Source organism: Gavia stellata, chromosome Z (assembly GCF_030936135.1).
Source record: "Gavia stellata isolate bGavSte3 chromosome Z, bGavSte3.hap2, whole genome shotgun sequence".
NCBI classification, from domain to species: Eukaryota; Metazoa; Chordata; class Aves; order Gaviiformes; family Gaviidae; genus Gavia; species Gavia stellata.
The window spans coordinates 59,724,415-59,737,842 of record NC_082637.1 but is presented as its reverse complement, the minus strand read 5'-3'; the positions used below and the strand labels follow the sequence as shown (position 1 = coordinate 59,737,842).

At 36.8% G+C, this 13,428-nt stretch overlaps 1 protein-coding gene across 3 annotated transcripts in view; it reads right to left on the bottom strand.

Annotated features, from left to right (window-relative positions):
• Positions 1-13,428, bottom strand: part of LNPEP (leucyl and cystinyl aminopeptidase) — a 68,776-nt gene that overhangs the window by 33,247 nt on the left and 22,101 nt on the right. For 2 of the 3 annotated variants that reach the window (XM_059833381.1, XM_059833382.1), the window contains exons 2-3: positions 4,744-5,584; positions 786-924 (exon numbers count right to left, since the gene is read on the bottom strand). In XM_059833381.1, coding sequence (XP_059689364.1) covers positions 786-924; positions 4,744-5,584 — 980 coding nt within the window. Of the gene's footprint in view, positions 1-785; positions 925-4,743; positions 5,585-8,470; positions 8,532-13,428 lie in introns of those variants that run through there. The other variant, XM_059833383.1, reaches the window with a different exon arrangement.

Here is a 13,428-nt window from a genome sequence, read left to right as displayed (position 1 = left end):
TTTCTTCATTACTGGTTAGATCAATGTCAATATCAATGAGTTTCTGCTGGGTGATAAATGGTGGTAACGTTTTGATGAGAGAGGTCCTAGTTCAGACACGGACTGGGTAGTAAGTTAGTCTTGCTGGTCTGTCTAAATGAATTAGGCTTCTATAAAGGTTTCTCCAAAGTCTTAATGGCATAAAGCATCACCATAAAATTCAGATATGCTCTTATAAGATTTTTGCCTGAAAACATCTAGCTGAAGGAATTTCAGATCCCTCATTCATATTCCGGGGTTGACTTTTCTATTCACACCCTACATCCCCTTGTTTAGGCTCAAAAACATATCCTTCAAGATCAAGCATATCTTTCACAGAGATTGTTGCTAGTTACAGGAACTATTGATAAAGATGTTCCAGTATTCTGCACATATGCAGTATCAGCAAACATAGAAAACTGAAAAGACAATCTTAAGGGCTGTTGAGACTGATGTAGCCAACGACAGAACTCCTGCAAAATAATGATTCATTTAAATTCAACAGGAATCTCTCCCATAGCCATTCAACTGTCCCTACAATAACATCCTACACTGTGCAGTGCATTGAGCAGTTGTTTTCTCTATGAAGTTACTTAGTTCAAGTCTTTGAGGAAGAGACAGTTATTTTATTATAAAGTCATACAGTTTATGGCTTACCCACTCAAGTCAATCCCCTGGACATTAATGCAACAAAAACACATTGCAAAGCACTTAAACAGATTACCTAGGCAGCAGCAAAACTAAAATTCCTCTACAAAAACATGTACCTTTGGCATATTTGACAGAGTGGAAAGTTTCTCATCTCTTTTGATCTTGATTAAAAATGTGGCTTTAAAAGCTGGTTCATCAAAGCACGGAAAAGCAGACCTTGCTGCCAGAGGTTCAAACTGAGTTGCTGCAAACCATCTGACGGGAAGAGTAGAGAAGAACAAATTAAGAATTATGAAAAGGATAAATGTCAGTTTATGATAGAACAGTCATTTTCCCTCCAAACCTTGTAACAGCTTGTTATGGGAGAAGCTTTCTGAATAGTAGGTGACAGGGTTGGTCCAGTCAGAATAAATGTTTCATTAACAAAAGGGTTTTTTAAAACCCAAAAAATGTATTTATTTGAGGACTAATCTGCTTGGCTGTTTTTTGCTTTCTTAACAAAGAATAATACACCTGGAATAACACAATTACAGAACAATCACCAAAATATAAGCTAGACAGTTTCCAGTAAGAGGGAACAAAAAGGAGATTGAAAAATTAAATTACTGAGCATGTCCACTAAATGAAAGTTTTGAAACCTAAGCAGCAGATGGGACTACAAGGAAGCTTCTTCATCTAATTGTCATGCCTTCTCCAGCAGATGCTCCGACAGTTCATCTAACTGTATGCCTGCTCTCTTTGCTGGCTAGTAGATGGATTCTGTGTAAGTTCATGCACTGTCTTGTCTCTAATCCAACAGCTAGTCATAGTCTTCTGAGAAGTTCTCTTGTGATATGTTCCTTCTCCAGCATTTTGATACTAACTAGATGCAGAAAATACAGCTTTTCCTAGAGAGCATCTCTGACCTGTATTCTGCTCCTGCAAGACAACCCTGGGAGCTCAGCAAGAAGTTTGCAAATCTAAGTCTTGTATTTAGTAGAGCTAAACAGTGGAGAGAACAGCACTTCACATTGCTTTTTGCTCTTGTTGTTTGTTGGGTTTTTTTTTTTTAATCTACTACCAAGCTACCCACAAGTTTTTGGGATTTTTGTTTTCTTCTGCACTATGACTTCAAAATTTTTGGACCTACAAACTTTCTGAGGAGGCACACTGCTGACAATTCATAAGATTAATCTCTATGCCTGCTTTCAAATTCTTATTCTTCTCTTCCCCCTCACTGACAATCTTGAAGTTGGTGCAGTAAGTTTCTTTCATTTTTCCTTCACCCCAAGATTTTACAGAAGAATAACAAACAATAAAGAACCATTCTGCATGAAAATATAAATAAGGCCCAAACTTTTTTCTTTTTTAAATTTGTGTCTGGCAACAGTGAGTTATTTTGTCATTCAATAATTTTAATGTTTTCATGGCAATGTAAAAAATATTCAAAAGACAATAAAACTAAACTAGAAGAAAAGAAATTTTCTTGCAAATGCAGCTTGATAGCTTGAATTTTATATAGAAAATGCAGTAACAGAGGTTGTCAAAGTAGCCTGCATTTGTAAAACCACTGACATTAAGCATACAGAGACAAAGCCCCTGGAAATAGAAGGGGTAGGCAAGGCAAAGGAAATTATGATATCAGCAAAGAGTTATCTGAAAAGGATTTACTGAAAAGCATGCAAGTTAAAGCATGTGCTACATTCTGTTCATGAACAAAGCAGGTAGCACTGGACTGAAGGGGGACAAAAATGCAATCAGATTGCAATGCTGACAGATCATATATTTCCTCTGTGAACACTTAAACTTTGTCTTTCTACTACAGTAGAAAGAAAACAAAACTTGAGCTACATCAGAATAGGAAAAAACATGGACATTCATAAAGAGGCTAATCATTTAAGTGATTTTTGCCTTCTAAACTTATTGTATTCTTACTGCCACTTACTTCGTGGTAAGGCACATCTTTAATGTTTGTGATAAGCTACTTAGCTCTATTTAATTTCATCTTCTAGTTATGTTCTTCTGATGCAATCTACACTCTTTGTGATTCTTTATTATCCAACACATTCCACAACAGAGAGACAACTTGTGGCATTTTTGTTATAATGACGGAATTCTGAAGCCTATCAGCAATTTCCCAAGTGGCAACAGACTCTCTCTAATGATCACGTACACACTGTAACGTTTTAGCATATGCTCAGGAACCGCCCTTTCAGAAGAGGCTTATCAACAGCACATTACCTGGGGGACCTGAACAGTCATCTACATTTGCACCACAGTAAAACACACCCACCTCCACTGGAGATGCAGGGAAACTGAAACAGATAAGCAAACCTTTAAACCAAATTTATTTCTTAAAATTCTTGATCTCATAAAGAAAGCCCCTTAGACTACATCATGTGAGGACCAACAGGAACACACGGGAATAAAGAGAAGAAAGTTCCTGCCTTATCTCGGTTGCTGACCAGTTCAAGAACCCACTTAATGTTCCATAGTACATCTGAATGCACCAGGTTTTGCACATATTTGAAAACAACTGTTGCAGCTAATTTATTTTCTTGTACAATTCAGCTTTATGTCATAGACTCACTAGGATCTAGATAAAGGGAATTTTAAAGGCAAACTGTGACTAAACTTTACAAAAGTAAATGAGCTTTGGTTTAAGTATCTGTTGTTAATGCTTAGAGAGGCCTGCTGAATCTGAAATAAAATATCCTGGGTTTTTGTTTATAGAATAGAAATACATCTTTCTTATGTTATGCAGCTTCCTAACAGTCTATGACATAATCTTTACATTGAGTATCTTGTTTTGTTTATTTTTTTAAAAATGAGTTATCATTGAGGGACTTAAGTAATTAAAGATTATCAGCGGAGTTATCATATGTCACTGAAGAAAGAAAAATTATGGCCAAGTTTGCCACGCTTCTGTTTTATTCTCTAAGGAGTATAATTGAAAAAGTTTGCAACAGCCCAATGAAGGGTCTTTTTTTAAGTAACTGAAAATAAATAAAATCTCAGCCTGATCTTCTTCCCAGAGAATAATTTCAAGTCTATATTGTCAATTTGTAAAAGGTTGGGTTGGTGGTGTTAATTGTAAGTTCTACCTTCCCCTTTCAGGAAACAAAATCGACTTATCAATATTTTGGGAATTTCCATACAAATTCTCCGTTGTTGCAAAGATTTGTAACACTGATAACATTGTTTCTTCTTGCTTTTTCCTTTACATTCCATTTATTTATTTTTTTTTTAAGCTTTAGCTCTTAGCATTTCTTAGCACAAGCTGGTAAGCGTTTTATGTCTTTATTCAGCAGTTGTTTTATGGGCTCTTTAAAACTACTTTCCTGTCAGCTGTTCCTGGACTGACCCATACTGCTCTTTCCATCTTTTGTTTATTGCTCTGCTCTGTTTCTAGAAAACCTGCATGGAAAATTACGTGCCAACAAAGGCATGAACACTCTTAAGTACATGACCAGTGTAAGGCCCATTTTGAAGTGGGTGGTGTGTGCTGATTTCATTAATCTGCTTGGTAAAAAGCACTGATTTACCCTTTTCAAAAATGAGTGTGACTTTTTCTCCAGTCACTGGGGACTTCACCTGACTGCCATGACTTTTCAAATATGATGGACAGCAGCTTGGCAACTACATCTGCCAGTTCCCTTAAGACTATAGGATGCATCTCATTGGGTCCCATAGTCTTGTGTATGTTCAGGTTCCTCAGATGGTCTCGAATCTGATCATCTCCTACAGTGGTGGGACTTTGTTCCCCCAGTCCCTGCCTTGAGACTCAGGGACTCAAGAGATGTGGGAAGAATCTCCAAAGACAAAGTAAGAATTAAACTAACAAAAAGCCACACTATAGCTACCTACCACCACTACACTGCACTACATTTAATTGATGGAGAGGCTGCCCTAACTTAAGGAACTCATCCATGAAAGACATTTTTCAGGTAGATTAATCAGGAGATTAAAGATTGATTTTCCTCAATAGGAATCAGTTGTTTGAAACAGCCAATAGAAAAAGCAACCTTTGTTATTTCTATTATCAAAGCACAATCTAGAAGTTACACAAGAGAGAAGCTGCATTTGTGCGCGTACCTTTGCTTAGAATTCTCATCCTTGTAAGAAATTTTGTAAAAGCCGTAATAGGTATCTGATAAATTAGCTGAATATTCTATGTTGACAGTATAATTCTGTCCTTCAAGGAGAGCCTCAGGAGCCATGACTGCAATCTGGTCATGCAATGGATATTCCAGGAATTCAACTGGCTTTGCTTGACGCCCTCCTGAAGAAGTAATGGTTGCCTTGGTGATATTAAGTCCTGAGCTGTGAAGTACTATCTTCCAAGTTACCTGGACGATGTTAACCACTATCTTTACAGAGCCTGCAAATTTCAGAGTAGTTAAGTTTGGCTGCAACACAAGATCATAATGCAGTGGTACAACATCAGGAGGAAGTCTAATTTTTGCCCATGGAAATAGTTTTCCGTTGGTTGCCAAAGGGTATATTAGTTCCATTGTATGATTTTTTTTATGGCAGCCTTCTTTGGTAAAGTTACATTTAGGAAGAAGATAAACTGCCATTATTAATGAAACTGCAATCACAAGAACAACTGTGCAAACCACCATGGTCTTTGTAGAGGGCACTGAACATGATCCATTTGGATTTTGTCTATAGACAGACATGTTATTCCGGAGACCCGAGCTTCTGTTCATGAAGGACATCCCCAGCAATTTTGCTGATGACTCATAATCCTCTTCATCATCGTCCATTTCATGCTCTCCAAGGCCACGCACCAAGAGCCGGGAGCTCCTTGGTTCATATTCCAATTCATCAGGCTCCAGGGGTTGTAAACAAGGCTCTTTTGCCAAGTCAACCACATCGGGTTCTTCTTCAAACATACTGTTTTCAATCATATTCCTGGGTAACAGAATTTGATCTGAAAAAGAAAAGACCCTATGTTACACGATAAACAAAAGGCGTGATTATAACACAGACCTCAAAGATAGTTTACTGAACTACAGAATGGGAAACACTTTTACAGCACATACGATCAAGAGCTCTTCTATTTTCTCTCTCAGGTTTGTTTCCAGAAAAAATTTCTGTGCTTTTCTGCCTACTGTAGTTTTTCATTCAGTATCTTCAAAAGGATGCTTCCGTTGCGCATACTCAATCACATGACTTGCACCATAACTGGGGATCCAATATATCACTGCATAGCACTCCCAGTTCATTGATGTCAGTGTCTTGGCTACATTTCCTCTACCCCAGTAAACTTTATGTTGCAGGGTAAAGCACGGGCAGCCAATACAGTTCTAGAGGTGTTTCTGAATATGCTAGTTACCAAGTTCTCTAATAGGGGAGAAAATCTGTCAGTGTGCTGGCAGCTACACAAATAAAATATCCATTTGACATTTTTAAACTTCATTTTTCATACACACCCCCAAAATGATAAAAAATACTTCTCATAGAAAAATGGCAGTATAAAAATTACAGTTCCAGTTGACATCTTCATTTAAGACCTAGCTCATCATACAACTCTTGAAAAAATCCATACAGGTTAAGAGGTTAAATCAGTGCCAATCAGATTGTTTGTCTCCATAAAATTTGTCCTTAATAGATAACAAATCACTGAACATAAAAGAAGAATTCAAATTCATACCAAATTTTAAAAGCATATTCTCATATTCTACATGCAGTTGTATTTTAATCAAACTTCTGGTCATAACATATATAAACAGTCTATAACTTTCAGCTAACCTGCTCAGTAGAAAGTGGAAAAACTGAAAAACACTGTGGGAAAGAAGTTTATACAGGGAATGGGAGGACATGGATACACAAAAATAGCTAACTTAGGAGCAAGTTAGCAAGTTGGGGTTTTGGGGGTTTTTTTTGTTGTTTTGTTTGTTTGTTTTTGTTAGTTGGGGTTTTTTTTGTTTTGGTTTGGTTTGGGTTTTTTCCACACTGTATTTAATCCAAAGCACTATAAAAAACTTTTGCTAGGACACCACAGAGTTGTCTAGAAAACAAAACAGCCCAAATGGCAAAGCCATCTATATGGATGGCTCTCTCCCCCAAAAAGCCCAAGAAATCCCATTACCAACTTTTTAGAGCCTTGAAATTGCAGTGAATTTGAATTAGTCCCCCATCACAGCTTCTGTCTAAGGGACTAGAAAAAACTTCTGTCCAACTGCAAGGCTTCAGAAATGAAACTAATCTCTTTCAGACATGAAGGTTTACTGGTAACTGAACAATAACCACATCATGCCTCTATCCTCCACATTCTATGTTTTCAGAATGAGAAAGATAATTTTTTCTTTGGATCTAAACATACTGAAAAGTAGGTTGACTTTTATTAATTTCTGACAAGAATGTACATTTTGCCAATCTATATAGAGAATAGAATGCGACTGTTCCTATAATACATTACTGATTTTATTTATATTCCTAAGCTCCCCTCCAATAATTCAGGATAATATTATACAGAAATAAATTACTTGAATAATTTCATGAATATAACTATATATAGCTGCTTGATAGGACTTAAAATGTTGAAACAGACTAATGGAAGATATTGGGAGGGTGAAGATTTATGGTTTGGTAGTAGCCTATTTTTTTTTCTCCTTTTTTTGTTTTTAAAGTCAGGTTTCCATGTGGCTGAAATTCTCAAAGGTGAAAATAAAACATCTTAAAGAAAAGATGGTAAGAATCTTTTCAAACCAGATATACCAAACTCCTCAACATTTACTCCAAAATGTACCAACACTTCCTGTTTCAAGGCCACAAACTCAGAAAACTATAGTGTCAGTAGCCATAACACTGAAAAGGATGGAGCAAGAATTCTTATTCTAGCCCACGTTCTACTGTGCTTTTCTCTTTGTGTGGTATCTGTGTATTAAGCCTCTAATGATACTTGCCTGCCACTTATTTCAGAGTTAGACTAACAGACTATTCAGATACTTTCAAAACAAATAATATCTTCATGAATCAGCACCTTGCATCTCAAACAAAAAACTACTGTGTTACATTAAAAAAGATCAATCTCAACATTTCTCTGCAAGCCTTAAAATAAGAAAAAAGAAAAAAAAAATCCTACCCCACAAAAGTCAGTAAGAGGAAGGTGCACCGGTCAATCTGAACAAGCAATATGGAGATGGATGAAAGCAGGGAGGTTGCTGCAATTTAGATTTACCTGCTCACCCTTTGTCCCATTGTAAACATGCTGCTCTGACTAGAAATAGGATCACAGGGTCACAGGATACAGTGTACTTGAGGTTGGAAGTGACTTCAGCTGGTCATCTACTCCAACCTCCAGGCAAAAGCAGCTTCTAAAAGTTTCTGTCCTTATGGTATTTCCCAGTACAGTGCTCATGTTCCAGACTTCAGGCTGTGGTTGCAGTTCAGAGGTCCAGCACTATAGTCTCTACATTGGAGCATGTGCACTCATACATCAGACTGGAGTCCTCACAGAGTAAAGAAAGAGGATAGAAAGCTAAGCTACAAGTGAAAACATGTAGACAAACTAGTGGAGAAAAAAAAGTGGAAAGACAAAGTATTGTGCAACGGAAGCTCTTTTACAATTCTTCTACCCAAGAATAGTTTATCAAGAATCCACTGAACTACTTGTAGCAGAGATTCTTGTTGATTACTCCCTCAGCTGGTTGCTTTTCAAATCTGTTGGCTAGCTTCAATCAAATTTGAAAACAGTCTCAAGACCAAATTTTCTTCAAGTCTCAATGCAATCCCACCCCAAAACGACCAGCTCCTTGTAGAAGACACCCAAATCAATATCTGCTATGTAGGAAAGGCAGGTATTAAGACTCACATCTTAACCACTCCAAAAGGTAGCAGCCAATCAGTACACAGCTCCAACCCCAGCCATGGCATGTGCTGCTGCATGGCCAGAAAAAGAGGTAGAAGACAGAGAAGGCACTGCAGAGGGAAGGAGGAGAAAGATAAAAAGCATAAATCTGACAGAAAGTAGGCTTTATAAGCTCTGCTGCTCATAGAACAGTTTGGTTTTTGAAGAGCTAGTGCGTTTCTTCTCTAACAAGTTTCTTCTAAAGCCAACTATCTTAATATTTTCAAAGTTGCACGCAGGCATTAATAACTCTCTTGGCCAAAAAGAATTGTACAAAAAAAATCTTAAACTGAAACTAAGATAGAAAAGCTAAAACAAAAGTTAGTTTCAAGGTAATTCACAGTTTTAACACCTAAACCACACTCATTTCTAGGAAAACAACAGATAAAACCAATTTCTACAGAAGTATTTGCAAAAATTGGAAGCAATCAAAGTCTTGGTTGTTCTGTAGTGTTGAAAATCTGTAAGATCAGAACTTCACTGAAAATCAAGGAAAGCACATAGATGAAGTATCAAAAGGTTACTGGAGTTATTTATGCGTTCACAGAAGCATAGAAGTCAGGCTACTTTTTGGAGAGGAACCACAACAAACATGTTTAAAGCTTTTACACTCAGACAAACTCTGGACTGTTTGCTTCCTGATGGTTCACTGGAATTTATAACATAATAGCGTGAGTCACCAATCATATGGATTGAACTCTTATAACCTTTCAGTTTTAAGCCATGAGCTGCTACAATATGAGTTAAAAAGCCCATAGGAAGGACAAAAAAAAGTGTTCTTAAACTGAAACAAGCCATAAGGAATAAGCAGCAGCCTGAGGAACATGACTGCAACCATCACATTTCACTGTCATCTTTCACACCAAGTATGACCAAGAGGCAAACATTCCTACTGTAAAACAAACTAAAAGCACATTAATTCAGATATTCAAGCAGTTTAATTCAGATTCCAAATATGATACAGGAAAAATTAGTATAACTGCAAGACTAAGGAACTTTAACCTGTAAAGAAGCTGCTGCATGGTTCCAGTGAACTACTACTGCCATGCCAGAGGCTGCACGTGTACTAGAAGCATTTGTGGTGACTCTAGTCCACAATTAAGGAAGTACTGATCTGAGTTGCTAAAATGCACTACAAAAATTATCTGTCATCAGGCATGGCAATTTAAATCCAAATCTTTACTAAACATAAGCTTCGTGTGCGCGTGAGCAAGTGAACAAGGAGGTAAAAAAAAGTTACGGGCCTCAGTCTTGTTGCTCCCTAATTAATTAATAAAAGGACACTAAAAGCTTGAAGTTTAAGCTAAGGAGGCTAAAAGCTTAAACACACCCATAAAAGTGATTTTACACAATTCTTCCACAAATTTGTAATCTGAAAATTAGCCATTTTCAACATCTTCCTCAATATGTGATCTATTATCACATCTAGCAGAGAACGATGTGAATACTCACAGTTTAGAAACAATCCTGAGAAGAGATGTGAGGTACAAACTAAATGTGATAGACTAATCCAGAAAGCCAGTCCTCCTAATACTGCAAAGCTGAAGGAAGGCAGATATTTTCTCAAAATCGATGGTTTTGAAAATGTTTCTTTAGAGCTGCCTCCTGCAACGCAGATGCCCAAAAACCTGTTGCAACATATCTCCTCATTACAATATTCAAGGGATCATAACAAAGCCCCGTCTGTTGTTTTCTGTAAAGAGGACAGAATGCTTAGACATGAAATTCAAATGCAGTTTACAACAGGGCAATAAGCTTGCTGTATGTACTGCACCCTTTAATAATGTGAACAGCATAGTCGTGGCATGACTTCAGGACACAACAGTGAGTAATTAATTAGACCAAGCTAAACAAAGGAGGTCCCCTATCTCGTTCCTACAAGACATACATCTTTCACTCTTATACCCTTTCACAAATTAGTCTTTTAACTTACAAAGCAACTTTACTACAATACTCCAGTATAAAACATGATCATGCAGGGACAATCAAGGGCTGCAGTAAAATTGTCTAGCATTTGCTCCAAATATTTGTTTTGTCTGAAGAGCTCCATTCCCATTAACAAGGAGAACGTAAGCTTTCCCCTGAAGTGTAAAAGCCTCACTGCAACACCATGTAATGAATCTCAGTACATGCAACAATGAAATATCTTACAATGTTTTGGTTTCGGAATCCATTACAAATATTCCATAGAATACAAAAAGTCATTATTCTTTTATTTTTCAGAGTCAGTATTTTCCTATAATGTTATCGATATCTCTTTATAAAGCTAGAAGTATGTACTTTTCCCTTGCAAAACAAAATCAGTAAACTCTTGGCTATCAGGATTCATGTCTGGGTATTCTACCTCAGAAATGAAATCTCAACATTCAAAATTCTTATATGAATCCAAGTGACCCATTCCTCAAGTTCTTTCCTTTTTAAAATGTATGCAGAATATGCTCAAAGGCAATTGTCCTTTTTTCAACTTTCCATATTATAATTAAGAGGTTAAAATTAAAAAACTGCACAATTTAAACCTAGCAAATCCTATTGGTAGAGTCAGACAGACTGTTGTCACTTTCTGAGACCAGCACATTATCATCTTTAAATAATGAGCAGGTATCAGACAGTATTTTTAATGAAAGAAATGTTAAAAGAATTACAGTAACACCCAGCATTTTGTAGCAACCAAACCCCTACTGCAGAGATAAGCATAGGAAAATTTCTGTTACCCTTGAATAACCTAGAAGCCAATCAGCTATTCGGTAGCATGTTGTCACAGACCGGCAGACGTAGCAAAACCCAAGGCCAGACCAAATGGCCCTGTATAAAGTGTGCCTACTAGCTGGAGTAAAAACTGATTCCCACAGAATGTAAACTACTTCAGCTGCATTTAAGTAATGGGAAAGAGGGTGTGGAGTTACTGCTGCCCAAAAATAGACATCTACTAATGTGTTGATGTGTTCTGTGCCTGGTCCATCAGGAAAGAACACAGAACAACTATGAACAAAGAACCTTGTTTTGCTACCTGACTTGCTACCAAGCAACTCACTGGTATTATGTCAAAAAATAATTCTGTCCAATGATTTCAGGAACAACAACAGGTGTTTAACAATGGGCTTAATTATTCAGGGCCATAATACTGTTTTACATACCTTTTATGCCCAACTTCGAAAGTGTTGGCCTTTTCTTAGCAGAAGCAGCTGATGACCAAACAGCAAATTCCATAGACAAACCACATGGATTTTGTTCCTGCTAAAGACTTGTTGCATTTGCTAAGACCATCCAACGGGGAGAAAAGCAACTCTGAGGTGGTTTTTTTCCTTTTAAAGATCCATTTTATGTTCATGTATCTGTTGAAATGCCACCTTTTCTAGAACTAGTGGTGAAACACTTGCAAGACTTCGACACAGGTCGTAAACTCAGAATATGTGGTTCCTAATACATGAATGAACCTGCTACCACAACAGTGAAGTGAGTTTGAGAAAAAGATGCCAGCAGGAACAAATACTGTGCCACACAGTCTAATGGCAAAAGAGCAAAGGCTCCACTATTCCTTAAGCATTGTAAAATTAGTTTTACACCCTTACGTTTTAGCAAACAGCATAAAGCTATTTGTTTACAGGACACCAAGAAAAGATTTGAAGCACTTACAAGCACTTGCAAATACACTGTGTATGGCAGGTATGCACACTTCAAGTGGACAGATGTACTATCATAAAAATAGTAAGACTGGTTATAGCACACGGAACCTGATCTTCTCTCCTCTATTTGGACTTTGAAACTAGTAACAAAGGAAAGGAAAGTGATAGTGAAGGCTAAAGCAGATCACTGATACATAGCCATGGATACAAAGACTCTACAAATTCTACTGCTCTTTGTTATTTAATCCTTGTCAGTAACATTTTGTCACATGGAAGAGCCAATGAAGAAACTTTGCAGAAGTAACAACACATGTGAAGTCACTGCACTGTCTTATATCAAAAGCAGTATAATCAGTACAACCATGTTCCCAGGAAAAGACAGAAAAAAAGTTTGAAAATTAGATTTCAGAAAAATGTTTGCATTAAAACTTAAAATTCATATTTTGCTTAGTGAAATAAGAGTTTCTCCTCATATCTGGGGGGAAAAAAAAAAAAAAGATTGAAGCACTCCAGAATTTAAAAAGAACCTATTATAGCCAAGATAATGTATAAAATTTTTCTGCTACCCTTGCAGTGTCTTTAAGAGGTAATATGATCTGTGCAGTTGCCTATGCAGACATGGCACTAGAAATTTTTTGAGTTATAGGTGTACTTGCTGTAGAATCTGTTCTTTTAAGAAAAGAATGAACATGTTACTCACAGTACAGTATTCACTGGTATTTATGAGAAAGGAAAACAAAAATATACCTACTTCAGGTTTACATAGTGAAATTTCTCACACATATGTCATGTCATCAGTCCTTCCATGCTAGAGACAAGAACAACATTAAATGTGAAAGCCAATAAAAAACAGAGGAACTTGTGTTGTACAGTTTGAATGCAAGAAGGAGGAAAACAAACTAAACCAACATATAAACAAATACTAGTTTTTAGTTTGAATTTAAAATTAATCTACATTTTAAATGTAGAAAACACTAAGCCTGTTATTAGGAAGAAATTATTCTTAATCCATGGCAGGAGAGAAAGGCTAGACTTGACTGTAGAAACAAAAATGTAATTAGTTAGTTATCTAAAATGTGTATAAGGACATTTGAGACACTGAGGATTTGGAAAGACTATTAAAGTGTTACACTTTTTCTCCTGAACTCTCTGTCCCCAAATCTGTGCTTTCAGCCTCAAACAAAAGGAGGGTAGGGAGAGAGAAATGTTCTCTTAATACTCCAAATCTCTCTGAATTGTCCTGACTAAAATTTCAGAAGTGTTACTATGGAAAAGCAACATATTATACGGTTTTCAACC